The sequence below is a fragment of the Mandrillus leucophaeus genome, unplaced genomic scaffold, assembly GCF_000951045.1.
Source record: "Mandrillus leucophaeus isolate KB7577 unplaced genomic scaffold, Mleu.le_1.0 Scaffold398, whole genome shotgun sequence".
Classification (NCBI taxonomy): Eukaryota; Metazoa; Chordata; class Mammalia; order Primates; family Cercopithecidae; genus Mandrillus; species Mandrillus leucophaeus.
Window position 1 is genome coordinate 601,408 of NW_012104231.1, and position 16,559 is coordinate 617,966.

Here is a 16,559-nt window from a genome sequence, read left to right on the forward strand (position 1 = left end):
TGAGTCTCCTCTCTGTGCTTCCCAAATGCCCCCACTGACCCACACAGGGGTCTCTGCCCTGCCCTTGGACCTCAAGAGCTCCATTCCTCACCTTGGAGGGCACCATGGTACCTGACCTTCTCCATCCCCCATAATGGGAAAAGCCACATCGTGGATCCCAGGCCCTGGAACCTGGGCCCACCGTCCTGTGCTTCTCCAGAGGTGGGCCCTGGGTCAAATCTCCAAGGGCTCCTGCTCTCCACCCTTTGCTCAGGGAACCAAGTCGCCTGGCCTCCTCCACCGATACCCTGCATTACAGCCTCTTCACACCAAAAGAAAGGAATAAGTGGCTGCTTCCTCCTAAAGCATTTTCTGGGTGAAGGCCCTGGTCACAACAGCCCTGGAAAGTGGGGAGTTTGTCCTCACTTTGGAGGTGGGGAGATGGGGAAACTGAGGCTCGGAGAGGGAAGGACCCGCCTCCCTCCCTCCCTGCACCTGCTGCAGGCCAAGCCTACCTGGCACCCAGTAGGGTTGTGAGCCCAGCTTCCCGAACAGCTGACCACGGAGGCATCTTGGTGAAACTGGGATGAAGCCGGCTCCTGACTGGACTGCCTGCTGCAGTGAGCAGGGGTATGGCTGGGTGGCGGAGTGCCCAGCTGATTCTAACTCCCGGTAATTAACCCCACTGCCGGAAGCCACTGTGGCCCCTACGGGCCTGGAGGAGCAAGAAGGGACTGGAGGACCCGCGCTGTCCCAGGGTTGCCAGCAGGGGGCAGGGCTGCCTCACGCCGTGGGCACCGCAGCGGGCGCCGGGGCATCTGTCCTTGTGGGTCCTTGGGTTTCTAATCAGCTCCTTCATAACCGAGGGGGTGGGATGGGGCCTGGTCCTGCCTTGGCCTCCCTTTGTGCAAACTCCTTCCTCTGGGGGCCTTTGTGAGCTGTGGGGACACAGCCCTGCAGGAGCTGTGGGTTCCCTCAGGGCATCTTTGCAGAGGGGACTCGCTGCAGAAATGCAGGTAGAAAACGCCAGACTCAATGGCCTGCCCGCCCCGATGCTGTCTGAGTCCCTGCCGGGGGGCAGCTGTGCCCATCTGAGAGTCCAGGGGACTGGGCTGCAGGCTCTATGTGGCCCTTCCACGCCCCAGTCCCTTCCTCCTGAGGCCCCTGAGACTTCCCTGACCTCTGCTCACCTGGGTGCAGCTGTCTTTGGGCACAGCGATGACCCTCCTCCGCCCTGAGTGTACCTGCCTGCACACAGCGCAGGGGCTGCCCCGTTCTTTCAGGATGTGCTCTCAGGATGCACTCCATTCCCCACGCCTGCCCTTCCTCCTATTATGCTGTCTGCTGGCTGATGGCAGAGACAGAAGCACAGGGAGCTCAGCAGCACCCATCCAGGAGCCATGTGTCCCTGCCCCCACCGCAGGTGCCTGAGCCCCTGCCCCTCCCTCGCCTCTCGGTTCACAAACCTCCAGCCCACGCTGGCTCGCTGTCGCTGCCTGGGCGTGCTGGCGAGGAACTTATCAAGCCCAGCATCTCTGGTCCAGAGGGACAGCCCTGGGCAAGAGTCGCCGTGGCAACCAGATGCCACAGGGAGGCCCAAAGCTGGGTTGTCCTGCGATGCCATGCCAGCCGGCAGCCTGGAGTTTCTGCCTAGCTGGTGGGAGCACGGGGAGGTGTTCACGTCCCTGGAGGAGCACCAAACTCCCCCCAGGCTCACCCCAGGAAGTCCCATAGTAACGCCCTGCCCCATTATTAAAAACAGCACCAAGGCCCTGGGAACCCGTGGGGAGCTTCCCCTTCCTGGGGTTCTCCCAGAGCCCTGAGGGCTCTGTGTCCTGCACCCACATACCTGAGCTTTCCCTTTTTGTCCCTGCGCCCTGGCCTGAGAACTCTGAGGGCTCGCTCACCCCAAGGACGGGTGTCCGTGGAGGCTGTGCCCAGAGTCCAGGAGACCACCAGGGGACAGAGCCAGGTTCCAACCGCTGGTGTCTCACACAGCAGCACTCAGCCATGTGCGCACATGTGCAGCAGGACGGGAGGCCCCTCAACAGGGAGGCCACAACCCAGCTCCAGAGGCCCCAGGGTCGACCCCTTTTCCAGACATGGAAGAGGCCCATATGCTTCATGCGTGTACGATTATATGCAGAGAACATGGGTGGGCCAGACCCAGGAGGCCAGGTCAGCAGAGCGCTGTGCCAATGAGGAGAAAGCAGGTGGGCACTTCGAGGACTCTGCCCTCCCTCAGGGTCCATTCACACTTGGGCCCCTCTGGAGAAGCCCAGGCTGGTCTTGGTGGGCAGAGCCGAGGCCCTGGCAGAGGAGGGTGTGCAGCCCGGGGAGCCTCCTCTGGATCCGCAGCTGGGACCCAGGGCAGCTCGTAAGATGGCAAAGTGAGTCCAGACTCCTGTGGCACCCACCATTCAGCCACAGTTGAGGGCCAGGGAGTGACCCAGAGTTTCAGGGCACAGCTGCCGTTCCCAGGAAGAGGGAGAATGGTGGGTCCTGACTCCACCAAGGGAGGCTGGCTCAGCCCCGCCCCCACGACCACCACTGCTCTGTCGAGCCTTCCAGTACTGAGTGCAAGTGTGTATGTTCCTGAGTGTCAGTATGTGTGCACAGGAGCGTGTATGGGTGTGTGTGCCTGGGGGTGTGTATGGGTGCGTGCATGAGCGGCTATGGGTGTGTGTGCATGGGATTATTGGTGTACATATGAAAGCATGTATGTGTGCATGAGAGCGTGCATGGGTGTGTACATGCGTGTGTGTGCATGGGATTATTGGTGTACATATGAAAGCATGTATGTGTGCATGAGAGCGTGCATGGGTGTGTACATGCGTGTGTGTGCATGGGAATATGGGTGTGTGTGGGGTGTATAGGTGTGTGTGCATGGGAGTGTGTATGGGTGTGTATGAGCGTGTATGGGTGTGTGTGCATGGGAGTGTGTGCATGGCAGTGTGTATGGGAATGTGTATGGGAGTGTGGGTGTGTGGGTGTATGGGAATGTGTATGGGAGTGTGGGTGTGTGTGTATGGGAGTGTGGGTGTGTACATGAGCATGTGTGGGTGTGTGCTTGGGAGTGTGGATGCATGGGAGCGTGTACGGGTGCGTGCATATGAAAGTGTGTATGGGTGGTTGCACGGGCATGCATGCGTGTGTGTACATGGCAGCAGTTGTGCATGGGTGTGCATGCCAAAGCATGTGTGTGAGCATGTGATGTGTGCATGCATACGAATGGGTGCAAGGGTGCATGTGAGCGTGTCTGTGCGGGTGTTTGAGTATGCAAGTGTGTGAATGTGTGTGTGCTCACGAGGGGAGTGCCATCAGGAAGCCCCTGCCCAGGCCGGGCGCGGTGGCTCAAGCCTGTAATCCCAGCACTTTGGGAGGCCGAGACGGGCGGATCACGAGGTCAGGAGATCGAGACCATCCTGGCTAACACGGTGAAACCCCGTCTCTACTAAAAAATACAAAAAAGTAGCTGGGTGCGGTGGCGGGCGCCTGTAGTCCCAGCTACTCAGGAGGCTGAGGCAGGAGAATGGCGTGAACTCGGGAGGCGGAGCTTGCAGTGAGCCGAGATCCGGCCATTGCACTCCAGCCTGGGCGGCAGAGCGAGACTCCGTCTCAAAAAAAAAAAAAAAAAAAAAAAAAAAAAAAAAGGAAGCCCCTGCCCTTCAGGTGGCAGGCCCTTCCATTTTAATTCTCACCCAGGAGCCACCCTTGCTTTGGGCACAGGCCACACGGCCCTCTGCCCACCATCACAGGGCAGGACCTGGACCCTCAGAGCCCCACTCCCCATCTTCACTGTGTCTGGTGCTTCTCGTGGAGGGTGCCTGGCTGGACACAGGTGCATGAGAGGGCTCCGGGCACCACCATGAAACCTCAGGCCGGGAGCAGTCCAGCCCCAGATAGCATGGAGACGGAGGGCATTTATCACAGGAGACAGTGCAGATGGGGCATCATTAACTTGTTATTATGGGGCAGTTGGGTGACATCGTGTGTTCCCTGGCCCTCTGGGTTCACCTCCTGCCCACCCAGGCCAGCATGGCTGCAGAGGTGTGGATGCTTAGGCAGCCCGGTGAGGGACAGGTGGGAACACTCGCGCTCTGCAGGTACCCACAGGCCCGGTGCCCGTGGCTGCTGAAAGATACCCTCGTGGAGGCCCCAGCCCCCTGCCCCTTGGAGAAGCAGCAGAGGCCAGTGGACAGGGAGAGAACTCCCGAGTGTGGCCCGCAGAGGACGCCGGCCTTGCCACACAGGACCAACGGGTGGGGTGGGGAGGAGGGCGGGCTGGTAGGGACTGATTACGGGCCCTCCCGCCCCAAACAAAAAAAATCCCCACACAGAACAAACGAACTGAATGGCGATGTATTTTAAACGCTCATATTTTGTTTCTCCTCTCACGTTTCTCCCTTTGCGTGCTTCTTTTCCACCATTCTAATGTCACTGTCCATCAAACCCTGGCACCTGCGGCCGCGATGTTTCAGAGACAATCGTACGGGGAAGCGTTTCACAGTCACAGTCGCAGGAAGGCCGGCAACAGGACGCAACAGAGTGAGGCTTTAAAAATTACTCGAAAGGGGAAGAAAACCCTTGAAAGCCTCAGGCCCACCCTCCTGCCCCCAAGGAAGACACCCCTGCTGCGGCGGTTTCCCCCCAAGCCTCGCCGCCGTCACAGGAGCCCTCTCCTCTGCCATCGTCCGTCCTGGCGTTTCTCGCACGAAGCTTTCACCTCAATCTCTAGAAGCAGAAACAAAACAGTCCCAGCCCTCCCCCCCGCCATATCCAAGTATACATGAGGGATAAAATTACATTTGTACAAAAATAGATTTTTTTTTTTTTTTTACCTTTCCAGATGCTTTAGACATTTTCTCTTATCTTTACTCTCTTTATGGATCTGTCATCCTCTCTAAAGTATTAGCTATGCGTCCCAGCTAAGGCATTGCTAAGGATTGGGAACGGCTAAAGCTGTCTGCTCCAAAGCATCTTAAAATAGATGCATCTCCTGCCTTGAGATATTCATTCGAACCCGGATTTCACCAAAGGAGGGTCCTTATATATTTGCTTACACGAAGCAAATTTATAGGAAAACAGGGGAAATGTCTTGATTAAAAATAAACACAAAACACTGGTAACCGCTCCGCCTCTCCTGCGTGGCACTCGCGTGCGGCTCTCTCCACACGCATCTCTCTGTACAGCACATACATGTTTACACCGCACACCCGCGTGGACGGGCACCAGGTCACGCACCCCAACTCCACGACAGGGACACCAGCCGACTACCCACAGGCTGCACATTCTGGCAGGGCCCTCCTGCGTGCCCCAGGGGGAGGGGCTCGGGGTCATCTCCAGCACTGCCACCAGGCCGCCAGCCCAGAATTCTTGGGGAACACCGTGCTTGGAAAACCGAAGGTCAGGGCTGTCTTTCCCAGAGGTCGTATGCTTCCAGAGTATGGAGGGCCAGTGGCTGACACAGGAGCCAGGGTGGAAGGTCCCGGCAGGCCAGCTTCCAAGCGTGCCCGACGCAGCCTAGGGGACCCCAGCTCTGTGGCATCTTCACTCCTCAGCCTAGGAGCGCCATCTGAATGGCAAAGCCGGAAGGTGACCAGCTGAGGCGCCCGCCTGAAGGTGCCGGAGTGCCCCGGGGGCCCAGGAAGCAGCCGCTGGGAAGGGGGGGCCCTGCTGGGAAGCCGCTTCATCCAGCCGGGCCAAGGCGGGGACAGGCACAGGTGGCTAATGAGCTGATGTTAGTGCTATCTTTAGAAAATTAAAGATTGTCCCACCAAAATAAGAATTACAAAAAAATCACCTTAATTGAACCGGATTGGTAATACCACTACAGGTCTGGTTAAACAGAAACTCTACCTCTCTACTCAGTGATGCGCCACACTCCTCACGCGTCACCTTTTCAAACCAACAGCACTGTTTGTACAACCGCAAGGCCGATGAGAAAGGGGCAGGAAGAGCCCAGGACACGTGGAGCGGTGGGCAAGGCTGCCGGGGCCAGGGAGGCCCGGTTCTGCTTTCAGGGGTTGGCGGCCCGGGGGGGCTTCAGTGCTTTACATCCAGCCAGCCAGCCAGCGCCGGAAACGACCAAGTTCCCAAGAAGCCGACCCCCTACCATCGAGGCCCGTCCCTGGGCTTCTTCCTCTGGAGCCGCGGGCATTCCCAAGGGTCCGGGCACGGATGGGTGGGCGCTGGCTGCAGAAGGCACCAGGCGTTGGCGTTAGGTCTTTCACGCTCCCACCGCCGGGGCCCCGGGAATGCCTGCGTCCTCCTGCCGTTTCCATCACACCCCCCAGGGGCAGCTGGGGCTTCCTGGCAGTGCCTGGGAGGGGCCCAGCTGGCCAGGGACCTGGCACAGGTGTGAGGCTGAACACTCTGCCTCAGGATGGTGGACTGGGCAGGGGGCCACCTCTGGGGATCCACGACGCTGAGAGGCAGGGGTGGAGGGGGGCAGGAAGGAGGCAGGGGTGGAGGGGGACAGGAAGGAGAGGCTTGTGGAATCTCTGACAGCCTCTGTCTCGGGCACAGACTCAGCTGCAGGCTCCACCCAGGTGCCTCAGCTCAGCTCTGGCTGGGAGAGCCAGGAAGGAAAAGAATGGACACTTTCTTCCCCACCGAGACTGGAGAACTGTCTCTCCAAGCCACTGCCTCCCAGTCCAAGCTCCTAGGCAGCTCCCTTCCCCAGTGAGGAAGCCCCCGCTCCAGGTGGGGTAAGACTCTGGAGAAGGCACCCACTCCCCCGCATCATTCCTAGACTGCTCCCGGGAAGACAAGACCCCCCTCCCGTATCCCCCCATCCATCCCCTGTTCAGGCACCTGCGACTGACAAACGCTGGGTCCACGGGACTGAGGCGCGACTAGGAAAAGTACTCAGGCCAAAGGGAGGGCCTTCCAGTGCAAAAGAGGCGAGTTCAACCTGAGAGGGTTCCCACACCACCGCAGCCCGGGGGCAGAGCCTGTGGGAGGAGCGCCGGGCCGCACGGGGCTGAGCCCCCACCACCTTCAACCAGAGCAGACATTCAGTGACGCTCCCAAGTAAGGCTCTGGGTGAACAACGCTGTCCGTGGACACCACCAGGCTGGGGGGTCCCACCAGGGCCTGCGTGTGGCCCAGGCCCGAGGGCGCTGCAACTCAGGGTTCTCAGATTCCAAGTCTTTTAGACACAACTGGCAGCCAGAGAGATGGCCTGAGCGGGGGTCCCACCAATGCCCCTGCAGAGCCACTCCAGGCCGCGGAGCATCTGCCCCACCCACGAGGCTCCCAGTTCCTGAGCCCCTCTTTCTCCAGGCCACCTGCCCCCTCTGAGGGAAACCGACAGGCCACCCTCCTCCCCTCCCATCCCCGCGAGCCTCACAGATGGCTGCAGGTCAGCAGAGCCCTGTGTCTCCAGCAAGGCCAGTGAGGTGGTGACACCCCACCCGCCTGAGCCGGGGCCAGCCCTGCAGGAACCAAGGACAAGCCTCGGCCCAGCCCTCAGAGCAAGAAGACTCAGGCTGGGGAGGGGCCAGGGCACTCCGGTCTGAACAGGGAGCAGGGAGTCTGAAACCAGGACACCAAGGCAGAGAGAAAACCGAGGGGTGGTGAGTGACCCCTGTCCCTGCAGCCTGGAGGTGGCCCCAAAACCCTGCACAGACGGTGGCTCATGTTCTCATTGGCTCAAGGGCAAACCTGTGAGTTATCTTTGGAAAAAGGGGCTGCTTCCCCCTCACTCAGAGCACAGGGCAGCCTGCTGGCCCCACGAGTCCCCTCTCCTCCCCGAGGCGGCTGAGGTCTTTGCTGACGACACACCGGCCTGCGCCCCCAGCTGTCCGCTCCTCCTGATGAGGGGGAAGCTGTCACAGGCTGGCCAGGCACCAGTATTCAGAGCAGGTGAAGATGTCACTCCAGACAGGAGGGCCACACGGACATTCTGAAAACCAGCATCGATAAACAGCAACGGAAACAAAAACCGCATTCCCAATGCCTGCAGCTCCAGGGCTGGGGCCCGAAGACCCTGCGAGTCGCCCACGCCCCGTGGGGTGTGGCAGGGCGTCCCGAGAGCCCGGTGGGGAGGCGCCTGGCTGGGCTCACCACGCCAGTTCTTGCCACGCAGGCTGCTGCCTCAGGAAAGCCACTGCCCTGGGCCACAGACAAGTAGTAACAGAAATAAGGAGGGTGACAACACATCTCTTAGGCAGAGCAGTGACAGGCTGTGCCCCAAAGTCCAAACAGGTCAGGCAGAGAAGGGCAGGGACAGGACTCAGGCTGAGAAGAGCAGCTGGCGTCCAGGCAGGGTGGCCAGACCGGGTGGGCGCAAAGGATGGGCCCGCAGGCCTAAGTCATTTGGTGCGGCGCCTCCAGCATCTCCATGAGGAAGGTGTCAATGGGCGTGTCCCCAATGAGCTTGAAGAAGAAGAGATGTTCCAGGCACTTGAGCCCGATGGAGCGCAGAGCCGGCAGGCGGAGCAACAGCTTGGCGAACCTGCAGGGAACGGGTCTGGTGACGGCCAGGCAACGGGCAGGGGCAGTTCTGCCCTGGCACCTGGAGGCCTCCCTGGGGATGGGGCTGTGTCTGAGAGCCCAACCCAACCGAGGCTGGTCTGTAGCCCCGGATCTGCCTGTGCCAAGCCTCCAGAGGGAAGGAGGGGAGGCTAGAAGGAAACAGGGGCAGTGGCATCCCAGAGCCCGGAGAGTGTGAAGGGGGATCCCTGGGGCCGAGGACGGAGATGAAGGGCCGGGGGCCAGACAGCGGCTGGCTAGGGCAGGCTGAATAGTTCTTTTTAAGAAGTGAAGAATTGTGGGCAGCTGGGCATGATGGCTCACACTTGTAATCTCAGCACTTTGAGAGGCCGAGGTGGGAGGATGGCTGGAGGCCAGGAGTTCGAGACCAGCCTGGGCAACGCAGTGAGACCCTGTCTCTACAAAAGAACAAGAGAAAAACAGTAGCCAGGCGTGGTGGTGCACAATGCCTGTACGGAGGACCACTTGAGCCCAGGCTGAGGCTGCGGTGAGCTACGATCATACCACTGCACTCCAGCCTGGGCAACACAGCGAGACGCTGTCTCTTAAAACATGGAAAAATGTGGGCCATGACAGCCAGGAGCGGGTGTGAGGTCAGCAAGGCATCTGGCTGCAGCAGCCATCGCAGCAAGAGACTGTGGGGCCTGTCAGGGAAAGGGCTGCTGAGCACACTGGTGAGTCGCAGGGAACAGGCAGGGCACATGGTGGGTAACCAAGAAGTCAAAGGGCATCAGGTGGGGGAGGAGGAGTCAGGCTGCACCCCCACTGCAGGTGGAGCCGGGCCTGACTTGGGAGCTGTGTACCGGGGCAAGCCCCTTTCCATACAGCGTCAGCACCCCATGAGTGCCTCCCACGGCACCTCGTGCAGGGCTGTGGGCCTCAGACCAGGGCCACCCCTTCCCCGGAAATAGCTCTGCTGGTGTTGGGCACAGCCTGGTCAGAGAAGGCTGGCGGGGGAGGGAGGGAGCATGGGTTGCTCCTCAGGGCCTGGCCCACCCCGGGGAGTTTCCTGGGGCAGGGACCAGTGGGCTGGCGGAGAGGGAGCGGGGGGAAGTCTGGGGCTCTGGGAAGAGGGATGGCAGGGCCAGGCATGAGGGCAGCAGCTGCCGCTGAGGACAGGGGGGACCAGGTGTCCCTTCTGGCTGGCCGTGTCTGCCCCAAGGCCCCTGTGCACGGCCTGAGTCTCTCCACACGGCCCCTCCAGGGGCTGCGGGACCTCATTAATTATTAACGACGTCTCTCTTTCAGGGAAAAGCTCTGTGGTTGGCTGCCTCGCAGTCCTTGTTTTAAAGGCAAAAACAGCGCAGAGGCTGGAGTCCGGCCAGAGAACAAGCTGTTTTCTGCTGAGCTGGCGAGATGGGCCAGGGCAGAAAGCCAGGAAAAATAAGCTGCCTGCCACCCCCTCCTGTCCTCGTCCTCCGGGAAGTTTCACTTTAAACCAAGCCAGATGAGGGCTGGGCAGGCAGCGGGGACACGGTTAACTGTGTATGTGCTGGTGGCGGGAGGGCCTGGGTGTCCTAGGAGGTCTGCTGGGCCCCACCTCCCCCAACCCCCCACCCACAGTCTGAGGATCAAGAGGCCAGGAGATGCCCCTTTTGAGAGAAGAGGCAGACTCTGGAGAGCTGACTTTGAAACCGAGGGATCCACAAATCTTTCTCTTCCTGGACACCTACTGTGCACCCAACACTGCGGACTCAGAAACGAGAGAATCCCAGCCCTTCTAGGGCCCACAGCCGGGCAGGGGAGAAAGATGAGCTCTGCGCTTGGGCCGTGGCTGCCTATTCTGTACACACTTGGAGAGAGTGTTTAGAATGTGTAGGCATCTGGCCGTCCACTCTACACATGCTTGTGAAGTACCTACTACGTGCTGGTGTCGCTGGACCTCTGGTGGGTCTGCCTGGCAGGGGAGCGCAGTGGGGGGTGAAGCACAGCCTTCATCTACCTACTTGACAAAGACAAGCACCTACTATGTGCCAGGTGTGAGGTAATCCTTCCGGTGGGGATATAGCGTGAGCCTGTGGGGTGTGCCTGCCACAGCCCACTGGCCTGGAGGACCTCCCGCTGCCTGCTCAGGACCTGCTGGCACGGGCTGGGCCTGGGGAAGGTGCCATCTTCTCATTCACATAAAACAGCCTTGCAGCAAGGTGGGGGCTCTGGAGACAAGAAGGCAGGTCTGGGGTGTGTGTGGGACAGGGCGGGACCCACCTTCCCGGCTGCTCTGGGTACTTGTGCTTGCAGTAGGCCTCCAGGGACGCGTAGACCTTCTCCCTCAGCGCCTCCACCTCGGCCGGGTTCGAGAGCCCCTTGGAGTCTGAAAGGAGAAGAGGCCACAGGTCAGAACCCTCAGCTGGGTGTGTTCCAGGCGCCCGCCCCCAGGACCCAGGCTTGTGTGGGGTCTCCCAAGCTGCCCCACCACGGGCAGAGTAGGTGGTGTGAGGGACGCCGCTGGACACGCCCCCGCCTGCTTCCCCAGAGCCTGGTGGCAAGGGGATGACCGTGGAATCCATGGCCAGGCCAGGCTGCTCTGGGTCCAAGCTTGGCTCTGCCACTTGCCAGCCATGTGACCTTGGGTCAATTATTTGACCTCCAGAGCCTCTGTTTCCCCATCGATAAAGTGTCAGGAATCTGCTGCTTTCCAGCCGCCATGGGAACTGGGAGAGACAACGGAGGCCTCTGCTGCCCTTGGGTCCCAGCCCCATGACACGGACGGGAGCTATCACTGCTGCCCCCAGGAGCACCCAGACCCTGAGGGAACCCATCCTCGGCATGCTCGCGGAGTGCTGAGCTCAGGACCCAGACTCGAGAGCCTAGAGTGGACAGAGGCTGAGACTGCAGCCACCAACACCTCCAAGGCCAAGGGACCCCATGTGAATGCCACCTTGGCCCATGTCCTGGGGCTCCCTGGCAACATGTCTGGCTCCCTGAGCTGCCTCAGCTCTAGCCCGTCTCCTCACCCTCCCTGCAAGCCTGTGCCTTGGTCTCCTCGCCTTCCCTGCAAGCCTGTGCCTAGACCCTGCTCGTGCCAGACAATCTCACCCTCCCTGCAGGCCCGTGCCCAGGTCCCGCTGGTGCCCCAGCTCTAGCAACCAGACCACACAGGACCTGAATGGGGATTCCTCGGGCCGGGCCAAGCCGTGGCGTGACTCAGCCTCCGAGCCGGCAGGATTATGGCCTGGATGCACAGCCTGGGTGATAAAATGTCCCTGGAAACAAGCTTTCCCCACAAGAAGATGCCCATCTCCATCCCGGCCCAGTCCCTCAGAGCCAGGTCTGACAAAGGGCAAGGTCAGGGCCAGGAGCCGAGAGGGCTCCATTCCCTCCACCACGGCCCAGGTGAGCTCCCCACGGCAGCCCCAAACCTCTCCCTCCACACCCCAGCCGCCCACCCCTATCGCAATGAGCTGAGTTTCCAAACACAGAAACCCACAGCTCCCTCCCAGCTGGAACCCCTCGGGACTTGGCTCCCTGTGGCCCCAAGAGAAAACCCAGACTTAGCAAGACCTTCAAGACCCTGCCTGGGCTGCCCCCACCAGTCCACCCCACCTCTGTGCCTCCCGTTCCCCTGGCCCCCATCTAACTTTCAGCTCCCAGAGGAAGTGGCCCGCACCCTCGACCCACCGCGCTCCTGTCCTCATGTGCCAGGGGCACCTGCTGGTGGGCGTGACCCTCTAAACCCCAAGCTCTGGGCAGGCAAGCCCTACCCAGCAGTGTGAAGAGCCCTCCCATGCCCGGCAGGGTGCCGAGCAAACAGGCACGTGTCAGCACTTGTTGGGCAAAGGGGTAGCATCTAGGAGGCTTTTCAAACCGAGAACCCAGAGGCTGGAGAAGGGCCGCACTGTGGGCCAGAGGCTTGTGCCCAGCTCCAGCCCCACAGCCCCAAGCCCTGCTCTCCTCAACCACAGGGCCCCAGCCCCAGAAACACCCTGGACCCGAGGCTCGGGGATGAGGCTGGTCCCCTCTGAACACCCAGCAGGCCCGACCCATCCCCACCCCATCCCCAGCCTGTAGGGCTCGGGGCTCCCAAACTTCAGCACTGGAAGTTCACAACCACAGCCGGCCACTTCCGGAGTCTGGATTCAGATGCACAACGGTGAACGCTGCGAACCGCGGAGCCCAGACAGCACCACCAAGACCCTCATGACAGGTGCCTTGCTGGGTCCCCCTGTGCCCAGGGGCCACGCTCCCTTGGCAGGCCCTCAAGGTGAGCAGAAGGCAGCACGGCCACACTTCCACTGGGAGGGGAGCACGCTGAGCTCAAGGAGAGCGGAAGTTGGCCTCATGTGCGGCCACAGCCAAGAGGTGCAGCCGGAAAGAGGCCCAGGTGCCTCTGCCCCACCAGAGAACGGGGCCAGGAGCCTCGAGGCAGGAAGGCCATACCGGGGTTGAAGAGGACGATGGCCCGCAGGCAGCCCAGCTCCGTCTTGTCCATCTGCATGTCCCGCATCTTGGACACGAGCTCTGTCAGCACCCTGCAGAGGAGGAGGGCAGACACCCCATCCCAGTTAGGCCGAGGTCCTCACCAAGGCCGTACCCCAGATACCCAAGGTCTCTGGGAAGCCCGGCGTGGCCGGAAGGCAGCTGAGATGGGCCAAGCCAAGGCAAGGACCACCAGACAGCCCGAGAGGGAGTGGGCTGGAACCTGGGCCCAGGTGCCACCCCTGCCCGGAGGGTGGGCTCCTCTCCTCTCCCTCTAGGTCTGCCTGTGGGGCTTTATTCTGGGAACCTAGAGGCTAAGGAGGCACCTCGTGACAGCTAAGCTGAGGTGAGCCGGAGCTGCACGTGGGGTACAGAGTCCACCCCTCCTGAGCCCAGTAAGACCCACCACTGTCCCTCCGCAGCTGCGGACCTAGCACCACCTGAGGCAAAGCCCCCGCCCGTGCCCCAGCCCCAGCCGCTCCCTTCAGTCCAGGAAGAGACCTCTCCCCAGGGCCTGATCTCCCTGGGTGGGGGCTGCCAAAGGGAGGCATGTCCATGTCTTATCACCAGAAAAAAAAAAAAAAAACACACCAGCCTCGACACAGGGAAAACCCACCAGTTCCCTCCATGGAGAGGCTGGGGGCGTTGTCGGATTCAGACTCAGCCGCCCCACTCCTGCAGCTGGATTCTGAATCCCATCGGCCTCTGCAGTGTCCTGGGCCCCCCAGCCTCAGCAGCCTGCCCACCAACCCCAAAGCTCGACTGCTGTGTCCCGGAACTGAGGGTGGGCCAGAGCGGGGGAAAGGGAGGTGACCGGGTGGGGCCCGGATGGTTGCCTAAGGAGCCTGGGCTCTCCCCTGTAGGCCAAGGGGGGCCCTGAAGGTCTGCAGAATGGGGAGTGCCCTGGCTGATTCCTGGGAGAAGATCTGAAGGAGCCCGGAGGACAGGGTGGGACAGAACAGGAGCTGGGAGGGACCCCCGATGTCTGCTCTGAGGCAGAGGCACACAGCTGCAGAGGGGCAGGGCAGCGGGCATGGAAACGGCCTGGGCCACTGAGGGCAAAGACTTTGCATTCCACTTGCACAGAAGGCGAGGAAACGCTGGGGCCTCTGTAGTCACTGCTCTGGGACCCCAGAGAATGTAACCCCAGAGATAGCAACAAGGAAGCTACCGTCCACCTCTGTCATCGCCATCTCTCTACCAGCCAGCCAAAGGAACTGTCAGCTGGGCCAGTGGCTGGGGCCTCGCTTCCCAAAGCCGTATCCCCAGTACCCCCCTAAAGAAGCTGCTGTGGGCAATAAACACGGCACCCTGCAGCCCCCGTGGGGACCCTCCTGTACACTAACTTCTTTTTTTTTTTTTTTTTTTTGAGACGGAGTCTCGCTCTGTCGCCCAGGCTGGAGTGCAGTGGCCGGATCTCAGCTCACTGCAAGCTCCGCCTCCCGGGTTCACGCCATTCTCCTGCCTCAGCCTCCTAAGTAGCTGGGACTACAGGCGCCTGCCACCTCACCCGGCTAGTTTTTTTTGTTTTTTTTTTTAGTAGAGACGGTGTTTCACCGTGTTAACCAGGATGGTCTTGATCTCCTGACCTCGTGATACACCCGTCTCGGCCTCCCAAAGTGCTGGGATTACAGGCTTGAGCCACCGCGCCCGGCCACACTAACTTCTTAAAGGCCCTGACAAGTCCTGCAGCGAAGACCCTCGAGGACACTGTTTAAACCTGCGTTTGCCCACCATCTGTGGCCACAAACCCTTTTGCACTTGGCACATCCCATGGAGGTCAAGTTTCAGGACCACCCTCGGGACGCGGGGACCTGAAACACCCCCTGGGGCATTGCTGCTGGGGCATCCGTCCCCCTGTAACTGCCAGTGCATGACCTCTACTCACCTCTAACGTGAAGGCTTCCATGTTCAGGGGCCACCTTCTCCAGGTGGCCTGCTCCTCCCCACCCACGGCTCCTTGTGCTGCAGATCCCTGACCAAGGACCCTGCAGCGCCCCTCCCCAGCCCTCCTGCTCCAGCTGAAGCTGACATCCGGTCCCCAGAAGGCCCAGTGGGCTCTCTGGACTCGTGGAGAAACACTGCAGCGATAGCGACAAGGAAGCTACTGTCCACCTCGCCTGGCAGAGCCGAGCTGGCCGGCGCTCTGGGAGGGCAACGTGAATGGACACGGACCACCCAGGCCCGGATGACGGCGGGCTCTGCAGCCAGTGCTGCTCCTGCAGTGTGTGCCCTGAGAAGTGGCTGAGGTGCAGCCCATGCTCCGCTGGGAGGCGTGAAGCACTGTGGTCCGACACCCCTGCCTGCACGGGGACAGGCGTTAGGCCGCACCACGCCCCGGGCTGCCACGGCATTCCCGTGCCAGCCTCACACAGCCTGCAATGTGCCAACCGGAATTGACACTTTTACAAAACTGCATCTACGGTATCATCGCTTTAAAGAGAAATGAAGCTTTCCTTCCCACGGATAAATACATGGGATCGTGAAAAAAGAAGAGCTGGAGAGAGATAGGCCAAGTGCTCCCTGTGGTTACAGATGCCCCAGAGGCAGGGCTGGCATGGGGCTCTGAGCCTCCTCCTTGTGCTTTTCTCTGTTTTCCACGTGCGCACCCTTCATGCACTGAAACAATACTAGGTAGGACGTGCACGGGGGCCGAGGCGACTGAACTCAGCTCACCTGGCGGTGGAGGTGAGCAAAGCGCCCTCGCCCCTCCTGGGAGCCCCCTGACCTGTCAAAGATGGCGCCCACCCCTGCGCTGTGGGCGCTGTTCCGGTGGACGTGCAGTCCGGTGGCCAGGAGGATCCCGTCCTTCACGGCGATGGAGCGGTGGGAGAAGGAGGCGATGAGCAGTTCATTCCAGCCTGGGGAGGAAGCACATGGTCACTTGGCTGCCTCCAGGCCCCACGGGGCTCGCCGCTTCCCCAGCCCCTGGTGGGAGCCCACAGAGCCAGCATGTCACAGACCCATCCTGACAGGCTCTGGAACCCCAATCCCATGAAATATTCCACAGAAAAGAGGTTCCTGAGAATGCCTCTTCTACAGTACACACCGGCACACAACAGGCCCTGAGAAGCCCCGCACAAAGTCCCTTGAGCTCTGTGGAACCCAAGAGCTCACAAACTCATGTGCCCACGGAAGCTTCCTCCTGTGCGTGTAGGACGCTCCTGCCACAGAGCACGCGGGAGAGCACCCAGCGATGTTCCCAGGGTGGTCCCAGAACCACTGCCACCAGCAGGGTCCCAGGAGCAAACTCTCGGGGATCCGTGTGCGCTTCGTGGAATGCCACCAAACAGCAGGTTATCCAACGGAAGGCAGGTGCATGAGAGCCGCGGCGTCTTTTGGGAGGTTTCCCAGCGGGGGGAAGGTTAGAAAACAGCAGTCCCTCAACATCAGGGGGTTCCCTGGGGGGGGGGCAGTTAGGTAACAGTAGCCCCTCAACATAGTGGGGGTTCCCTGGGAGTGGGCAGTTAGGTAACAGCAGTCCCTCAACATCGGGGGTTCCCTGGGGGGCAGGCAGTTAGGAACAGCAGTCCCTCAACATGAGGTTCCAGTGCAGACAAAGCAGAGCAGGCATCGGGGAGGAAGAAAGCCTCAAACAGGGACCCTCGTGTGCACACGCATTACTGTTTTAACGGCTCCTGGAGACCAGGTGACATGGAATCACC

At 60.8% G+C, this 16,559-nt stretch overlaps 2 protein-coding genes across 3 annotated transcripts in view; both read right to left on the reverse strand.

The window, feature by feature from the left end:
- Positions 1–4,323: 4,323 nt before the first annotated feature.
- Positions 4,324–6,139, reverse strand: LOC105547821. The gene is made up of 2 exons (XM_011991541.1): positions 6,095–6,139; positions 4,324–5,502 (listed from the first exon to the last, which is right to left on the reverse strand). The coding sequence occupies exons 1-2, from the start codon at positions 6,137–6,139 to the stop codon at positions 4,993–4,995; spliced, it is 555 nt and encodes a 184-aa protein (XP_011846931.1). The 3' UTR covers positions 4,324–4,992.
- RXRA (retinoid X receptor, alpha) overlaps positions 4,326–16,559 on the reverse strand; it is a 72,730-nt gene continuing 60,496 nt past the window's right edge. For both annotated transcript variants that reach the window (XM_011991526.1, XM_011991527.1), the window contains 4 exons: positions 15,623–15,755; positions 12,856–12,947; positions 10,684–10,789; positions 4,326–8,440 (listed from right to left, as the gene is read on the reverse strand). In XM_011991526.1, the coding sequence (XP_011846916.1) occupies positions 8,293–8,440; positions 10,684–10,789; positions 12,856–12,947; positions 15,623–15,755 (479 nt within the window). In that variant the 3' untranslated portion in view covers positions 4,326–8,292. The remainder of the gene's footprint in view (positions 8,441–10,683; positions 10,790–12,855; positions 12,948–15,622; positions 15,756–16,559) is intronic.